Raw genomic sequence first — 18,973 nt, forward strand, 5'->3', positions numbered from 1 at the left:
TGTGTCTGAAGGAATTAAAAACATCCTGACATATATTCCAAACTCCCCTTCACAAGCACAAATGTCATCAAGAAAAAGATACTACATAAATTTCTTTTTAACCAAAGAGGAGCTGAAATCACCCTGCCAGCTGACAGAATTGTTTACAACCCGGTAAGGCAAATGAGATGCACAACCCAGGAAACCTTTGTTCAGTACACTGCAGGGCGAGCTTAACCATGCGAGGGACAAAAGATCCGATTTGGAGAGGTGATGTCAAAGGCAAATTTTAGGCCTTCGTATAAAATGCAAGGACGTTTCTCTGCAGAGCGCTGGGCCCTGGTACAACGATGGGAAGCCCCCGTGTTCACGGGTTGGTTAGCACAGCGAGCACAGCAGGCGGCAGGTGCGCCAGAGGAGGCTTTTCTCGCGTTACCCTGCCGGCAAGTCCAAAAGGTTGGTGCTGCAGATCTCCGCTATCTTGGGTGCAAAACCCCGAAACACAGCTGATTTTAAGCGACAGAGGCCCCTGAGCACTATCCCTCCTGCTAACGTGCCGCGTCTCCCACTCATCCACTTGCCCAAGGCGAATCGCAGGGAGCCACTGGCGCATCACACTGCGGTTCCCTTCCCCCCGCTGCTGCCCAAGGCCGGCCGGACCCGCTGCGCCAGCGATGCCTGCTCCCACAAAACCCACCACCACCCAACCCGCAGCCGCTTACCAACATGGCACTTACGGTTTGCAAGAAAAAACCATTCCTCAGCTTGCAAATCCCAAGCTGCAAGGGGGACCGTCTGTGCAACCACGGCAGGCATGGAAGAGGAAACCCCTCCTCCACAGATGCCCTATTTATTCCACCGCTTTAGCATCCTGTGCGGGGGGGAGGCTCGACCGTCCTCCTCCCAGACCCCCGAGCTGAGGAGCCACTATAGCTCTCCCCAGTTTTAACCCCTACATTTTGGGTCGGTATTTTACCTGGCAAACAGCCGCATCCCTCCTCAGAACAAAACCATGAGAGCTTTATTCTGACACAAGAGAATTAGCACGCTAAGAAGCACACACTGAGTGGCTGCCTGCAGCTGGCGACAAAAAGGTTGCAGGTTGGAGGCTTCGGCACCAAAAAAGGTAGATGCGGTGCTCATCTCTTGTGCAAAAGAGGATTGGAGCCTCAGACCCGGATGATTTGCAGCAGAGTCAATTGAGGCGAACCCCCAAAACCGAGAAAATGCACATCCACGCACAGGCACCATGCGTACAGATGTATCCTTACTTCCCCCTTCCTCTATGTTCTTCTTTCTTGCCTTTGCCATTATATCCCAGGTATTTAAGTACGAATTAAATCTCCCACACACTAACCTGTCCTCTCTTTAACCTTCCAGTGCAGTCAGAAGGCCTCCAGTGCAAGTAGCCTGTTACACCGCAGGCCAAAATAACCCCTAATCTTCATTTATGATATCATTCATCTGTGGAAAGCACGCGGTAATGATTTCTATGTGTTATGTCTGCCACAGATCTTGGGGTGGGGGAAAAAAAGGCGGAAGTCGGAGAACCTTGGATCAAAAGTCACTCCCCACCCAGCCAATATCAGAAAAAAAAAAAAGTTATGACAATCCCATGAAAAATGCAAGGAATGATTTTGAAATCATAGGTTTTTCAGTATTCAGGTCATCTTCTGCAGACCTGTATTGGCTTGCCAACCGCTCGCATTCAATACATGGCAGGATAAAAAGTGCCTGGGAAGACACCGCACACCATGAGAGTGCTTTAGGTATTTGCACAGGTAAATCGTGCCCAATCACCTTGACAGTTTAACCTGATTATGGTCCGGGAAGGTTCAAAAATGCATTAGGAATGGTAGGTCTCAGACAGAGAACAGGGAAATAACCCTCCCAGCTCGACAGGCAGACACTGGGAATGGTGACAGCACGCAGAAGACGGGGACTCCCCTTGCACCACCAGCTCCCCCTGCTCCCAGCACACCTCGGCACACATTGCATAACCAAAATAAGCCCAACCATCCTGCCTGATACGATAATGAATTCTGTCACAGCTTTTGCACTGAAGAGAAGCGTAATCCCTAAAGGACAGGGAGCCCAGAGAACACTGAAAGAAAGTAGACACTTTGCGAGTGAGATTTCAACTGCCCAGATTTTTTTATTTTTTTATTTTACCAAAATAATTAAATGAGATCTTACAGTGATACTGCCACAAACCACTGTAATTCTGCTGACCATGGCTGTATCATTTACCCAGCAGCCTCACTGGAGCATATTTTGCTTCCCTTGCCATGCAATACTGATTTGCAGCAATTTAAGACCACCTTTGAACTTGGACTGCACCCGCACTGACTGAGGGCTGCCTGGCCACAGCTGCAACAGGGTAGGACAGTACACAAACATGTGGTGCCTGATGGCCTGCCCTGCCAAAGGGCAAGCAAGGTGCAGGAAAATAAATAAATAGAGCAGCTGAAACGTGGTATGAACTTGCTTGCTCCCCATACCTACACCAAGCCAGGGTGCACAGCTGCCGGAGTGGCTATCGGGGCAGCCCAGCCGCAGTGAGGGTGTGGGGAGGAAGGCGAAGCACAGAGCAGGGGCTCACTGGAGCTCCCTAATAAAATCTCCATGGAGCCCCTGCACGGCACAAGGCGGTGTCACTGAAGAGCTTCAAATCCTTCTGGTTTTACTGCAACCTGAACAGTTTCAGGCTGTTTGGGAATTTCAGCCAGGGTGTGCAGGAAACTAGCTGAAAACACCTTGAATCTCCCAAGTTTGATGTGGGAAGGCAGGGTCTGACTTTGCTTGTGGCAATTTAATATTCCTGGATTCTGCAATGAAGGCTGGCAGCGTGCGAATGCAGGGGGAAGGCCTAGTTGCCAAGGATTCACATTTAAAAGAATGAGAAGGAACATCTGGCCTTGCTAGCTTCCCTGTATTTTCATGCTCACATTAAAGGTCACAGTCATTTGAACGTGTTCCTGCTACACACACAAAAACGTAACGTGCCTCTCTGCACAAGGCTGAAAACACAGACCAGACTCACCAAGTAACAAAACACATCACAGCGTGCCCACAGCCAGAGCAGCTGAGAAGTGGCATCCCCCTTCCACACCTTAGCAGCAGTGGGAAGAGCTGCAGGATGCCCAAAGGTACAGAAATGCAACTTTTCTTACTGTAGAGAACAGTTTGCAGACCCAAAACTGCCACGTGCAACCCCTGATGAAGCTGGTGGCTTTCATGAAGGCTCAAGCACCATCCAAACGCTTTGCTCAATGCCAGGCAGCGCAGACACCCTCCTGCGACACGTGGGCGCTCCTCCAGCCTGCCAGCAGGCGCTATGCAAACAGCAGCGCAGAAGGCAAACGCTTCCCTGCTGGGCTGGGAAGCAAAGTGTGGAGTTAGTATCAGTGGTGCATGGGCCCGGGAAGGGCACCAAGGAACGTGGCTATGCACAACGTGGTTCCTTGGGAATTCCTGCCAGTTAATGCATGGCTGGGGAGTGCTGCTCCAGAGCATGTTGGTGATGTTAAGTCCCGCTCCACAGACTTTTGGCCATCTACCACCTGTGCGCAGCCTGTGCGCTCCTTCTCCTACTGTTTCAGGCCTTCCCTTGGGTGCGTGTGCAAGAGCGCAGCAGTTTCTTTTGGCAGAATGCTGCTATGAGGCTGATGATGAGAGAACAAAACCAAGAGATTTTCTGTGTCCAATTCTACAGTCAGCACAACGCTCCCTTTCTGCCTGCTAGTATGTTCATATTCCCCCTCTATCAACAGAGACTTCAGCACAAGAACCTCCCCGGTAAGACTATCTTCCAAGCTGAACAGAAATTCATTTGTTATCTTTTCCAGGCATGCTAATGCCTTGATGGTTACTTTATACCATGAGAATTAACATTTTGAGACTTTTCCAAGTTTGCACCAAGTCAACCTCCAGCTGCAGCACATGCAGCAAAGCTTTTGTCACCTCACAAGCTGAGCACAGGCACATAAAGAAAGGGTTAAGCCCTGCAAGGGCAGCCATATGGCAAATCTGAGCTTGTCACCACGAACTAAGAGATTCACTTCAAGGACTAAATGGAGAGCTCACCTAATTTGCCCATCTGTCCCAGGACGTTTAGTGGTTTAAAAAGGTGAAATAAGCTATCAGGAGGAACACTCTATATTGATACATTGGCTTGAGACTGGTTTGGTTTTGTGTTGCTATCACGCAGCCAGACACTGCACTACAGAAAAGATAAAATGTTTCTCAGGTTGCAGGGTCAGCCATGGAGATACTAGAAACTGCAGAACTGAAACTGGCTATAAATCTCAACTACGCTCCTTTCTGAATACAGGTTATTTTATACTCTTTTACCACATGATCATAAAGTGCTTGTCTACTAGAAAGGTCAGTGCCCAGTATGGAGGACTGGCTTTGAACACACAGCTATTCAATGTACACTTTCTCCTCCTACTCAGTGCACGGCTCTGTAGATTGCTTACTGCCCAAGTCTTGGCCTGCCCTGAAGACATCATGGGATCTGGTCCTTGCCCCTGTGAGGGACGGCCACTGGGAGCCAGGGAAGCCGTGCGGTGGGCTGTGGTGCACCCGCAAGCGCGAATGAGGGACAACAGCTGGTGATGGGTTTACCATGAAATGCTGAAGTCGTAATACTTGTCCAAAAAAAAAAAAAGCTTCAAGTGGTCACAGTTTCGGCACCAGAAGACTCAGAAGATTTTCACTTCCATTTACTTGCTACAGCTACTGATCTGAAAAGCCAGGAGCAAAACCACCTCATTTCACGGAGGTGCTGTGAAAATAAGCTCCTACAAATAGTTTTTTCAGGATCAAGACAAGTTTGCCTCCCCCCCCCCCCCCCAGTTGAAATTAATAATTTCCCTCCAAACAGCATTCTCCTACCTCAATTGCCTCAAACCCTCCAAGGCCCTCTGGCAGTCCTACCCCGAAGCATCTCCTCCATCCCTTTTAACTTCCCTGAGAAATGAAGCAGTGCACAATAAAAAGGGCATTCTCTGGGTATGCTGCCACGGCAGCAGTTGTGCAGCACTGCAGTCTCTCTTCTGCCGGGCAGGAGTGCGTGCGCAGCCCCCATACCATGCCCTACAGACTCCCTGGAGCCAAGCCATCCTATCCACCTATCCACGGAATAAAACTGGTGATGGCAGATGTTTGAGATCCAGCGAGGATGTCTGGATTGTGATGTCTTCATGCAACAGGCCAACATGAATTTTGCCACCACTCTATTCTCATGTGCTCTTTCAACAAAACTTAAATTTTTTTTTTAAATTTTTGCAAAAGCAAATTGAAAAGGAAGGACACAGTCTATCAGCATGGGGCATCACAACCCATGTTCACAGGTTATCTCGCCTCCAGCCTCCTTGCTCTGCTCTGCTCCCCTATGAAGAGGCCCAACTTGTGACACATCTGTGATCGGAACAACTGCTGCCTCCTCCCCATTGCCTGAGCTTAAGAGAGGCTACCCAAAAGCACAGGAGGAGCCTCCTCTTGCGTGCCCCCTAAGCATACCTGTGAGGTGGAAATTTCAGTCAACTGAAGTATAATTTAATTCCTTCAGAATTCAAATCTCAGTGGCAAGCCACCACTAAGGCAGCAATCTTAAAATGGAAAGTTGAAAGGTTGTAAACAGGGCAAAATAAACTCTTTGGACCATACTCAGATTCTATCGTGTCTAGCCTGGTGTTATTTATGACTTTATCTTGACAGCTTATTATAAGCAGAGAAGAGCTGAGCTGCAAGCCAAGCCCAAGCAAGGTGGATTAGGTGATGGAGATGTGCTGCACCCACGCTGCAAAACACTGCAATATTCTGAGCCTCCGTTAGTATTAAATCCAAGAGGACCAGCTGAGCCCACTGGGCTGCCTGATAACCTTGGACCACCGAGGCAGCTGCTTAAACCACATTTTGTCAGGTCCTTTCAGTTCATTACCCTGGTCCTGAGCACAAAGTTGGCAGAAATCAGAAGTAGAAGCTGGCATGTTCCAGACCTTTTGGGATTAAGAACACCAACATAAAGCATCACACCAACTCCCCAGTAGTTGCAATATCCACTTAGATATCCAACTCTGGAAGCTACGTTGATGCTCTAGGCAAGTCCACATTAATGTACCTCAAAGCACCACCATATACTTGCTTAAAGGTAAAGATTTAAGACATCCCAGGTAGACAAACAAGTGCTCTGTTGTCACAGACTAGAGTAAGACTGCCAGATCTCTCTCTAAATATCCCCTCAGTTCTCTAGCATATTCTCCTAAAGATTACAGAAATGGGGCATGTTTACCTTGGTTTTAAAATAGTGCATTTTAATCTGCATTTAAAAATCGCTACAATTCAAAACTAGCACACAGCAGAACACATATGACCATAAAAGTGCTTTAAAAGTGGCATGTTACCATAAGATGAGAACAGAAAAAGTACTGTTATGGAATGAAGCTTTCTTTCCTACATGGGATCCAATACAAAGACACCTTGAGACAACCACTGCAAGACTATCTGCAAAGTGTTAGATCTTAAGAAGGCAGCTTCTGCTTAATCATTTGACTCGTGTCACCATTAATTCAGATCTCATTCCTGATGAAGATGGAGCACACTTAGCACCACATTGTCACAGCACAACCACCTGCCTTATCTGTTGCAAATGTTAACTGAGCAAGAGAGCTTCTCAGGGCCCACTGCGGGGTTAGAGGCGAAACAAAACCTGGGCAGAGAAGTTTAGACCAATATTAATTTGGCATTAGCCTTATTATTTCTGGATTACTAATAAACTTGGGCAGGCAGTGAGCCCAGCATCCTCCTCCCAAGCTGTGGTAGAAAATCAGATAAAATATTGAAATGGGATCTTTTCACTAAGGCTGATACTAAAATGATCATGATGTTCTTAACTCTGTCAAGTATAATAAAGATGTTCAATCCTTTAAGAAGAGGTCATTGCCTAGACTATGCAGGTTTTTGTTTTAATTTCAACTGATAGTATTTTTCATTTCACCACCATGCAGAAGATCATGAATTTAAAAAATAAACTTGTGGTATGATCTTCCAGTTGTTTCTAGGAAACAGAATGAGTAAAGAAACAGCACTAATATTAAATGAAATTTCATATGCTTTTGAATGTAGAAAAGGAACATTATCATCATATAAAACCGACTGTCTACAGGGATAGGCCAGGAATCTATTCCCAAATTCTGTACATTCAGACACAGGGTAAAATAGAGGCTTCTCTTAAATCAGGAGGCTCTCCTAAAAAGCCCAAATGAACTCCTACCATACTGCCTTAAAATTAAGTTGCAGTTCAACATGTGCAACACAGAAATCACTTTGACTCTTACATAGCTCCCATGACTAAAATTATATTGTATATGAATTCTTACACCCTGCCATCTACTATTAGATAAATTACGATATTTGGTGTCATAATACAGCAACAAGGCAGAACGAAAAACCATTAACTTCAGTTTAATTTGACTCTCAATAATAAATTTCAACAGAACTAAAAAGTCATGTCAGTCTGTTTCTTATGGTCAAGGGCACTAGCCTCTGACTTTTCTTTCATATAAAATGTTGAAAATCATTTTCTTACCGTGCTCCAATGACATCAAAGAGATGCTGCCAGCGATCATTGATTTTGTTGAGTTTATCATCTATTTCTGCAACTCGGCTCTTGTTGCTAGCCTTGATTAGCTGATCACCCATTTGTTTCAAGTGAAGCTTATTTTCACTGAACAGGTTTATTTCTTCCATGCAATCCTGATAAATATACACAAACATTGCTTAATTCCCAGGCAAAACAAAACAACAAAATCAAAACAAAACTGTTTCTTTTCCTATGTCTGTGATGTGAGGTCAGGTTTGGCTTGCAATGGCTGAAGTTTCTACCTTAGCATGTAGAACTCTCTCACTTAAAAAAAAAAACCAAACCTCAATGTAAAAGCACTCTCACAATGAAACCACTATGAAAAAATAAGCAGCTTAAAGACTTGCAAGTGCCAGGAGTAAGTACTCCTAAGAATAGCAGTTTATTCTAACTTTGCCTCCGCTTTCCTGATTTAACATAATTTTTCAATCAAGCTACCTCAAAAGATCCCAAAATCAAGTCTAGGATGGCTTTATTTTGCTGGTTTTATAATCCAGAGGAGTCTGGGATTAGATAACAAGACCTTTAAACCATGGGGAGGAACACTGCAGCAAACTAATGGTCCTGTTTAAAATCAAGCTAATACAAAAGTGTTAGAAAGCGCTAATGGCATTGACTAGTAAGGAGAAGGGACAGAATTAGGTTTTATTTTGGGTTGTGGTAATTTCTTGTTCACCTGACATGAGACCTACCCCGTCCTTCAATTTTTTCTTTCCCTCTGACTACCAGTTTCATAACGACCAGCGTGGGCGGAGATGGTGAGAGCAGTGAGGTGCTCCCAGGACACCAGTGATCCCCAGCAGGGAAAGCTCTGAGCAGTGCTGTATGAGCGCGTGTGCCCAACAACCCAGACCCCCGCCCCCCCGCAACTCACATACATCACACTCCATGCCTAAATGCAGCCAGGTGGCATTTCTGTTTTGTATTATGCTCCAAGTCTGAACATCAAGAAGATTATAAGAGCTGAGGCTAGAAAAGCTCATCTTTTCAAAAAAAGCCTGTATGTGCTGGTTTTATATCATGTATTGCTTCCAGAGGCAAGGAAGAAACGAGGAATGGTGTCTCTGTAACGAGCTATCAGGCTGCAATTGAAGAAAAGTGGCGTTACTACTTACCTTCTGCAGTTTGTCTATCATGTCTTCAATGCTAACATCTGCAGTCTGCAACACTTTGCTTTCCATTTGTACCAGCCAGGAGCACAGTTCCTTATTCTTTTCATTGAACACAATCCAGGCATTGAGCCTGTCCTCGATCTCTTGCTTACGCAGAGACACCTATGGATAAACACACACGTTAACTGCTGGCAACATCTTTCTCAGGAAGGACACTGGCAATTATGAGCCTTCTAATTTCTAGTCTGCACTTGATCATATTCCATTTTAAAAGAGCAGTTCGCAAATACCTCTAGCTTTCTTTTCAAAGCCAGCAAGCAGATTGTTACTACATCTTATTTTGGATAGCAGGAGCGAAAGTTGGCTAGCAAACACCAGATTCTCTCCCTCAGAAGAATTAAACTGAGTCACAGCCTTATAAATAATGAGCTTACATAACAATTTAAATATTACTCATTGAAAACCTGAAAATGCCAAACAAAGAAGGAATATAAAATATATAATTACTACATACTGTTTAGTACGGTCTCATATATGACACAAGAGAAGTAACACCTGGGTAACTTCTTATTTTTCTGCAACTGTACGAGAAACTTTGCAACTACCCACTGCAATTATTTTATCTATATAAAAACCTCCTTTTCTTTCAATTTGCTCACCAGTTCTTGGAGAACTTGAAAAAAATCAGCATCAAGAATCCATACTTTTTATTGAAAACTATGGATATTTTTCCTTAAAATTACAATTGCCAGGACGGACAACAAATTGTCTAGACAGAGAAGTTTAGGTCTGGTGATGCCTGAATCAGCAAAGCTAGTATCACTGCTCCAACATCTCAGAAAGAAGCAGGGTCACTCTTCTACTAGCTAACAGTATTCATTTCTAGCCTAGGAGTCTTAAATATATATTTGTATTCATTTACGTACTTTGATGGATTCCTGTACTAACATCTATGGGACAAAGGAAGTGAAAAATGGTACAAGTTCTACTAAAATAAAAAAAGGCAAACAACTAACCCCTCACCCTCACCAATAAATTTTTTGTAAAGACGACTGAGCATAACATTTTGCTTGCCTTGGCTGCAAATGGCCACTCTAAATATCACCCCATGGCAGGAAACATTCCTTCTTCACATCCAACATGCACCTTATACAGCATATGCCTTGTCAAAATGCCATTACTGATTCTCCTAGACTACTCTCTAACACTACTTTTATATTGGGTTTGCGTGGCAATGTTTTGGTAGTGGGGGGCTACAGGGGTGGCTTCTGTGAGAAGCTGCTAGAAACTTCCCCCATGTCCAACAGAGCCAATGTTGCTCAGCTCCAAGATGGACCCGCCACTGGCCAAGGCCGAGCCCATCAGCGATGGCGGTAGCGCCTCTGGGATAGTGTATTTAAGAAGGGGGAATGAAAAAAAAAAACCTGCACAATTGCAGCTGGAGAGAAGAGTGAGAATATGTGAGAGGAACAACTCTGCAGGCAGCAAGGTCAGTGAAGAAAGAGGGGAGGAGGTGCTCCAGGCACTGGAGCAGAGATTCCCCTGCAGGCCATGGTGAAGACCATGGTGAGGCAGGCTGTCCCCCGGCAGCCCATGGAGGTTAACGGTGGAGCAGAGATCCACCTGCAGCCCGTGGAGGGCCCCACGCCAGAGGAGGCAGATGCTCCCCAAGGAGGCTGTGACCCCATGGGAAGCTCATGCTGGAGCAGGCTCCTGGCAGGACCTGTGGACACTTGGGATGCAGAGGAGCCCATGCTGGAACAGGTTTTCTGACAGGACTTGTGACACCGTGGGGGACCCACGCTGGAGCAGTCTGTTCCTGAAGGGCTGCAGCACCCCGGGGAAGGGACCCACGCTGGAGCAGTTCAGGAAGAACTGCAGCCCGTGGGAAGGACTCACGTTGGAGCAGTTTGTGGAGGACTGTCTGCTGTGGGAGGGACCCCACGCTGGAGCAGAGGAAGAATGTGAGGAGTCCCCCCCCAGGGAGGAAGGAGTGCCAGAGAATGTGTGATGAACTGACCGCAACCCCCATTCCCTGTCCCCCTGCACCGCTGAGGGGAGAGGAGGCAGAGAAATTGGGAGTGAAGGGGAGCCTGAGAAGAAGGGAGGGGTGGGGGTGAGAAGGTCTTTTAAGACTTGGTTTTATTTCTCATTACCTTCCTCTGATTTGTTAATAAATTAAGCTAATTTCCCCAAGTTGAGTCTGTTTTGTCCATGATGGTAACTGCTGAGTGACCTCTCTCTGTCCTTATCTCCAAGCATGAGCCTTTCATTATATTTTCTCTCCCCCTTCCAGTTGAAGAGGGGGAGTGATACTGCAGCTTTGGTGGCACCTGGTGTCCAGGGCCATCCCACCATAACTTTGTACCTCAGAGTGAAGTTTAAGTGTGTAGTGCGGAAGCAAGACCAGCTCCATGCAACACCAGGGTCAAAATAGGAGGCATCAAATGATCTCCCACTATATCGCTTTTGTCCTTTGAATTCTGACTTTCTTTAAAGAGGGGATGGGGAGGTGAAAGTGATCTCTAAGTCCTTCATGCCAATCTAAGCAAAGAGATGAGGCCAAAAACACCGTCTTCGGAAACAGTGAAACCATCTCCAAAGTTCTTACTGGGAAGAATAATACTGGAGACCCCGGGGACCTCAGACAGTCTCCCTAAGAGGGCCTCTGCTCTGGGATGCTCCCTCATACCCTCAGCCTCAGAGATATGAAGGGTAAATCCCTCATCCTTCCTGTACCACTTGCAGCATCTTCCATGCGCAGAGGCGAGTTAACTTGGTCCATGAAAGAAGAGACTATGCATGTCACCAAAACCATCGTTAAATCCTGAAATGATCCTGACTCCATTTTTGCTTGCTAAACATGCGACAAGGCAGGATTTTAAGACCAGGAAGCACCTTTTAAGGTGGCTAAGCAGTACAGACGGGGGGGTAAAACAGGAATGAGCGAAAAAGTCCCAGACAAGCTTCTAGGAACACAAGCCCTTCGCTTCTCCCTGGACCAGCTGCCCCAATTCCAGCTCCATTTTGCATCCACAGTGGGATGCAGGAGCAATCTGAGCATTCCCAAGGGAATATCAAAGAACATCAAGGCCCAGGCCCAACCTGTATGCTAGCGGTTCATTAGGACAGCATATTCGCTGATACAAATAGTTAAATCTTTGACCTACATGTACCTTGCAAGGGCAGCTATGTAAATGCTAATCCCTTGACCGCATCTGCTCACTAAGTGTGCTTGAGTCCCTGCCCAGTCGGGCACAGGCATTTGGCTGCCCCGCTCCCATGGCCGTGACAGCTGCAGCCGCGTCTCGTCTCGCTCTTAAAGGCTTTCACCTCTCTGCATTTATACTGCAGATTTTCCTTCGCACAATACATCCTGACTCTTCTAATCTGTTAGCCAAAACAAAGCAGTCGTGCTAGCAGCAGCACTGATAAAGTCTGCTTTCCTACCCTTGTGTCCAGCGCGGAGCATCAGCGCAGGCTCTCGGGAGGCTCATGAGGGCTGGGTAAACATTTCAGTATGTCCCATCCGCTGCAGCACTGAATAGGTTCCTCCCACTACAGACTTTTGTGTGCCTCACACAGTCACATTAATGCCACCCCTTTCCTCTCCCCAAGATAGACTGAACTAACCGTTGTTCCCTCATGAAATTAAAATGGAAATTCTCAATAAAATCTGCACTTAAATTACTACAGGAAATTACTACTTGGATAGACTGTAGTGAGGTACGTACAAAAGATAGCTCGATTTTCAGGGCTGTTCACCACAGTTGAAGCAGCAGGCATAAGCAGTTCACCAAAAAAAAGGAAAAATGACAAAAGTTCTCTTATTTATAGGCTTAACTACAGATTTCCATTAGGAAAATGGTTCAGGCACTTTGATTTAAAAATAATGGCCTATATTTCTCAGGAGGGGGGACGGTGTCTCTGGAATTATTTTCAGAGTTCAGAAATAATAAGAGAAGAACACTGGTTTTAGATTAACCATCCAGTTTAAGGCAAAGACACAAAATTCTTCTCATTTTAACGCAAAAAATAAACCCAAATAACTGTTTCAAAACACCAAAGTTTGTGAAATAAGCATAGCTGTTCATTACTCTGGCAATATTCCCAAGATTGCTTTACCTTTGCCGGACTAAGGGTTAGACACGAAATACTAACTCTTTTCAATACTTCTTTATGAACTGTAAAATAAAATCTATTGATTTGTGAGTAAAGAGAGGCAAGAGTTTGGCTTGCTGGCACGTGGAGCCATCCAGAGTAACTTAGGACCCCGAACTATTTTACTTCTTCCAATCCTGTTAACAGGGCAAAATAAACACACATTCAAACTGCATAATAACCTAATGAATCAAGTTCATGTGACTTTGCTGGTAAATGTTCCCCAGCAATTTTACACGCAGCACTAAATTAAGTGTAATATAGCAACAAGCCACAAAGAATGCAAACGTTTCACAGTATTTTACTGCTACAGAAAAGACAACTCAGTTCTTAACGTGTTTAAACCCAAGGAGCCAGTATTTAAACACATGTAAGTTTTCTTTATCAACTCTCCCGGCACTTTTTTTTACCATCAGATTGCAAAAACCTCCCCCTTCCTTCCCCTGCTTCGTGCCCTCAGGCAATTCCTGTGTTTACACTCCCCCCCCCCCCCCCCCCCCGCCCTCCCTTTGGCAGCCACACAGCCAGAACAAAGCCACCCAGTTCAGTCAACAGCTGCATTTGAGCCCTCTGCAATTCAGGCACTCGCTAGTCACAGAGGGTTCGCAAAAAAAAGTCTCAGCAGTCTGCCTCCATGAAACAAAGGGCAAACTTCAGTCCTGGTCAGCTGCACCAGAAGCAGCCCCATCCCGACCCAAGACTGTAAAAGCGAGCCAACCCCAAGGGAAATCCCTTCTGCTCCTCCACTCCCCCTCTTCTGCCAGGCCCTATGAATATCCTGCCATAAAAGCCCAGAGGAGGTGGAAGACTTACTCGCAAGCAGAGCTCTTCCCACTGCCTGTGCAAATGTTCAACTTGCTCCTTGAGCACCATCATGTCCTCGGTGAGGATGCAGTGAGCCAGCTCCACCTTCATGGCCCGCAGCTCCTTCATGTTGTGGGCCCAGTCTGCCAGCGACTGCTCCAGCTCCTGCATGGAAACGCACCCAGAGCAAGCCTTGGCACTAAGCTCCTCTGGTTTCCAAACCTGCTCGTTAATCCCCTGCCTGGCCTGTGGGGGAGGAGAGGAGGGGAATGTGCAGCCGCTTGTGCAGCGCTCGGCGGCTGGACTGGATGGGGTCCCCGTGTATTTGGCTCCAGGCCTGACTGGGAGCCCACTGGAGCCCAGGGCAGAGCTGCTGCTGATTAACTGGTGCAGCAGCAGCCTCCACTGCATCCCAAAGTGTGGAAAGGCTACCTGACCCCCTGCGGCTCCCCATGCTCCTCCAGGGCAGCGTTTGGGGTTTCACATCCAGGGAGGAACATACCTACTTCTTTGGTTTTTTTTTTTTTTGTTTTTTTTTTTTTTTTAAATATTATTTTGGCCAAGTTGCTTTCCACCTGCATTTGTTCTAATTTCAGGCTATTTATTTAAAGACTAAAAAAATAAAACTGGTTCCCTTCTCTAATGCATGGCTTCACAGGCCCTTCATCAGATTTGTCATAAATGTGGTGCTTTTAAACTGCTCATTCACAGAAATACACTCTTCTCTTCTGCTTTGTTCCCCCGACTCTCCTTTCCCTTTATAACAAGGTTATGCGTTTTCCTTATCAGTGTTAAAATTGTCACCAAAAAACCAGGGACACCACTGCATGCAGCTGGGAAACACGATACTCCACACACGAGGCACTAGGTCCCACTGTGCGAGGCGGTTGCTGGGAAGTGGCACTGGCTCCTCTAACAAAAAAAGCTCTTACACAGGATCCAATTTGTCTTTTTAAAGGGAAAAAGATTGTCAGTGTTTGCTTCAGAAAAAGCATGCTGGTTCCAAGCCCTGCAAGCATTTTCATAGGTCTTTTGATGCAGTCACTTATCTAAATAATAATAAAAAAAAAAAATCTGATCTGCTTCAACACTGGAGGACAAAAACCAAACAAACCTGAGACTAAAATTTACCAGAGCTCACAAATTACTCCCTACAGATGCACACACATGCATTTATAAATCTTAACAAGGGTTGAATCCCTGCATTAACAGAGCTAACGATGGAATTTCATGGGACTTCACTAGCCTTGTATAAGGTCCAGGCCTGAGAGAAAAACAGCTTTATTCCACAGAAGAGTGAAATGCAGGGAAAGGAAAGGAGGTCCCGTCTCCCCCATGCCATTTTGGTCCTTTATTACACTGTGACAGCCAAGAGCAGCAACTGCACTGGCACTGTCTGACCCTGACGCCTCAGTGGCTGAATTTCTCTTACTGGAATAAGAGACAGGAGCTGCGTGCTGCCATCTCACAAATAATTCAGGGCTACAGCAAGACTGCTGCCATGGGAAAGGCAGCCAGCACTCACAAAGAAGATTTTACACAGCTGATAATGAGTTCAAAGCCTTGGCTCGTTAATAAGCTTATTTGTTCCCACTACATAGGTCAACAATTCACTTCATAAAAGGATGATGAAAGACTGACCAGTCCAGACGAAATGCCTCCTACCCCTTGGAAATGCTTTCTTTGCCATTTAATTTTCACCGTGCACTATGGGCTGCAAGGGCTTTTGCCACTCCCTTACTCTTAATTTTCCTTCTCTTTAATTATTCTCAGATCCCTCAGGTATGCATGGTGCTTTGCAGACTTACAAGGTCTCTCGCCTGAGGAGCTCCCTGTCCAGAATGGATTGGAAAACAAAAAGGGAGATTCAGCCATTAGCATAGCAGCCATATGAGCTGGGACCAGGGAGGTTTTTTCCCTTTTGTTTGGGAACTACTTATTCGGTATATTCAGACTGTGGAAAAGGGGACGCAGGAGAAAAAAATCCAAACACCACTATTACTCTTGTAATTTTCATGGTCAGCTGGACTTTGCAGATTGGCACCAATCAGGATGGTATAAAGGAGAGAAATTCAGTGTCACAGAAGAGCAGGTAAGAGGGAAAATTTATTTTACAGGGATCAGGTGTTGTGCAAAGACTACAGCTATTTAAATACAATATGGCTATTCAATACCTTAATGTGTTCCTTGGCTTTGTAGAGCTCTTCATGTTCAACTGGAAGTGGATCTTTTACTTTCTCCTTTAGCTCTTGCAGCCTGCTTCCTAATTCCTTGGTTTGCTTTTCACAGCAGTCCCAACTCTGCTCAAGGAGACCCAAGGAAGTTATAAAAGGTGAAGATACTTTATGCTAACATGTTGAACCATATGGATATGTTACAAAATAGCCTCTTGAACCACTGAAGTAAAAAATCATGTGCTCTGGTCAATTGAATTTTCTTTTTGACACATAGTACCACCCACAAGAATTTGGTTCATGGATTTACAGAACTTGAACCCTCTCTTCTATTTAAGGTTCGCCTCACGGAGCATTTCTGCTCGTTTTGTTTTGTCCAACCCAAGAAGCTGTAAGCATAGTTTGTGGGCTGGGGATCATATCGATGACAGTATTCAAAGACATACCAATGTGCTGACTAGCCATGAAAGCAAATTCATTGCTCTAAGGAAATAAATATGAGCTACCCTTTCTGTTTAGAGGTGCAACAGGAGGAGCAGGAATTCATGCTAACGCCCTCTAAGCTAAATTTTAAGCTCAGGATTCGCAGCCTGAAGGAGGAGAGGGCTCCAGGCCACAGGGAGCATAACAATAATCAGAGTGGGAACATCCATTGTAGCAACAAATGGATGCCAACTCCATTTTCCTTTGGAGAATCAGGGGACCACAGTTTTACCTTCCCACATGCCCTGATTGCACATGACAGGTACTTCCCTTGGAGGCCCTTGGCAGCGAGCAGCAGCTCAGCATTTGCCTTGCTGCTACAGAGCTCAGCCCTGGGGACTGTGGGGCAGGGCAGCTCTCGAGACCCGATGCCAGAGAAGCAGGTGCTGCTCCTCCCTGGGGAAGGAATCATCTACCTGTAGGGTGCTGCTGAGCTGCATCGTCTTCTTCTCCAGCTGGGCCTGGGTGTACCCCCAACTCTGCTGTAACTGGCTGAGCTCCTCCTGGAGAACAGCGTTGGTCTCGGGATCAGAGACAGTGCGCAACTTCTCCCCGACATCGATGATTAAGGAGTACATGGCTTGCCACCTCTGAAGAATCACTGCCTTACTCTTCAAAAGAAAAAAAAAAATTTTTTTAAATTTCTAAGCTGTTCTTAGCAAGCTTTAGAAGTGCACTCCTGGCATTTCGTTTGGGAAGAAGCGAAGACTCACAAAGGGAGTTACAAGGCACTAGTTTGTCCACATTCATGAAAGGCTAATGAAGAGATCTGCTTTTTTAATTTCAGAAAAATCAGATACTTTCTGATCTATAAAACTCTACAATAGCTTTCACAGACTGAATCTATAGAGTAAAAGTGGAGCAGTTACAAAAAGATGGAAATTCAGTTGTAGGAGTTATTCAGAATAAAACAAACAGTTTAAGTTCCGTTAGCACCTCTAGCATCAACAACTAAGACAATTTTTTTTCTGACATAACAGCTCTGTTAATCATGACATACTCCAAGTGAAGTAAGCCATCAATAAAAATTTGCCTACAACACAAATTGGTCTAATTGTTTCTTTCTGTAAAAACAGCAGAAGGGAAGGGCAATTTGGAATAGGAGGGAGAAGACTTTCTGGCTTTTCTCACTAAGGAAAAGCATGAGCACCGACTTGTAAAATCCACTGAAAATCATCCTTAAACAGCAGGTAAAAATAAAGATTAAATAAATAGGGCAAGCGCCAAATGCAATACTGGTAATGTGTTAATCCATCAACATTAGTTGTGTGGGAACAGAATAAATCTTGGACCATGCAAATAGCATTCAATAATGTGTTTTTGAAAGGTTTTATTTTGCCTCAAGCAACAATCAGGTTCACTACTCGGTTGTACTTTCTTATAAAATAGAGGTGCATAATTAAATGGAAAACCAAGGTACCCAAAATTAACAAAGGAAAATATTTTTTCCACTGCACATAAAATGCAGAACTTACTGCCCTGAAGAACTGCTGCCCGGGTCTGTGCATCCTGGAGTGGCGGCTCCAAGGACAGACCCCTTGCACGTGCTTTATCCCCTGCTCTGGGCAGCTCCTGCTCATCCCTGCACACACAGGACTCACTTGGTCCCTCTCGCCCCATTTGTGCCTGCTTCCTTCAGGCAAACTGCAAGGCCTGCATTCAGCAGCCGTGTCAATAAGGTGCATATAGACCTAGAGGGTACCTGCTGAGCAGGGTTCCTGCCTAATCTCCCTGGCACTCTGCATTTCCATGTTCATATCAGTAATATTTTTAAAGCATACAAGGCTACCGACAATGCTGACCAGGACATTTCGTAGTATAATGAGCCTTTCACGATGTCACTGTTTTCTCATCTGTGCTCAGCTTTAAGAAAAAGTGTCAGCAATTTTTTTTCCCTAAAAAGCATGTGATTTTAAAGCTTTTTACCTTACTGGACAGAAGTTGTTTCAGTCTGAGAAAACCCACAGATTTTAGATTTATGAGAAATAAATACAGTACCTTGAAATCATGAATTAGATTTCTAAGCTGGTGAAGGCTGTAGCAGTCCTGGCTCTTCACAGCTATGAGGAAGCCGTTTGTATCAGCAAGAAATCTGCTGAGACTCCGGAGGGAACTCCTGAAGAGCTGCCACTGGCTCACAAGTCCATCGATATCTTTCTTCCTCTGCTGAACCATACGAATAACATTCTGCCACTGCTCTTTCAGCATCGTGAGCTTGGAAATAAACTCTGTTCTGAAGATGACAAGTGTTGAGCGTTAATATATTTTGACCTCAAGGCTGCGTTTTACAATAATTGTGATGGATTTCCATTTGCATTACTGTATTCTAATTACAGTAGCCAACTATGCAAAAAGCTCTATGCAGCCCTAAGCTCAGCCCTGCTCTCTGTATTCTATATTTTAAGCAATCAAAAAAACCCTTTTACATGATACAAGAATGGATAATGCAAGCCATTCCCGCTATTGTGGTATAGCAACATGTATAGTACAGCAATCACAGAAACAATATGCACTAAACACTTCTCTGAAGAAGAAGGTGGTGAATGCAAGTGAGACGAGATCTCTGATTATGCTGCAAAAATTGATCTGTGCTTTTACCAGGCTGTAAGCAG

General features: G+C 45.2%; 1 protein-coding gene across 1 annotated transcript in view; it reads right to left on the minus strand.

The window, feature by feature from the left end:
• The window catches only part of SYNE2 (spectrin repeat containing nuclear envelope protein 2), a 197,256-nt gene that overhangs the window by 27,388 nt on the left and 150,895 nt on the right, over positions 1–18,973 (minus strand). The window contains exons 96-101 of the mRNA XM_075104124.1: positions 18,360–18,594; positions 16,778–16,972; positions 15,879–16,004; positions 13,714–13,869; positions 8,743–8,901; positions 7,574–7,740 (exon numbers count right to left, since the gene is read on the minus strand). Of these exons, the coding sequence (XP_074960225.1) occupies positions 7,574–7,740; positions 8,743–8,901; positions 13,714–13,869; positions 15,879–16,004; positions 16,778–16,972; positions 18,360–18,594 (1,038 nt within the window). The remainder of the gene's footprint in view (positions 1–7,573; positions 7,741–8,742; positions 8,902–13,713; positions 13,870–15,878; positions 16,005–16,777; positions 16,973–18,359; positions 18,595–18,973) is intronic.

Source organism: Phalacrocorax aristotelis, chromosome 9 (assembly GCF_949628215.1).
Source record: "Phalacrocorax aristotelis chromosome 9, bGulAri2.1, whole genome shotgun sequence".
NCBI classification, from domain to species: domain Eukaryota; kingdom Metazoa; phylum Chordata; class Aves; order Suliformes; family Phalacrocoracidae; genus Phalacrocorax; species Phalacrocorax aristotelis.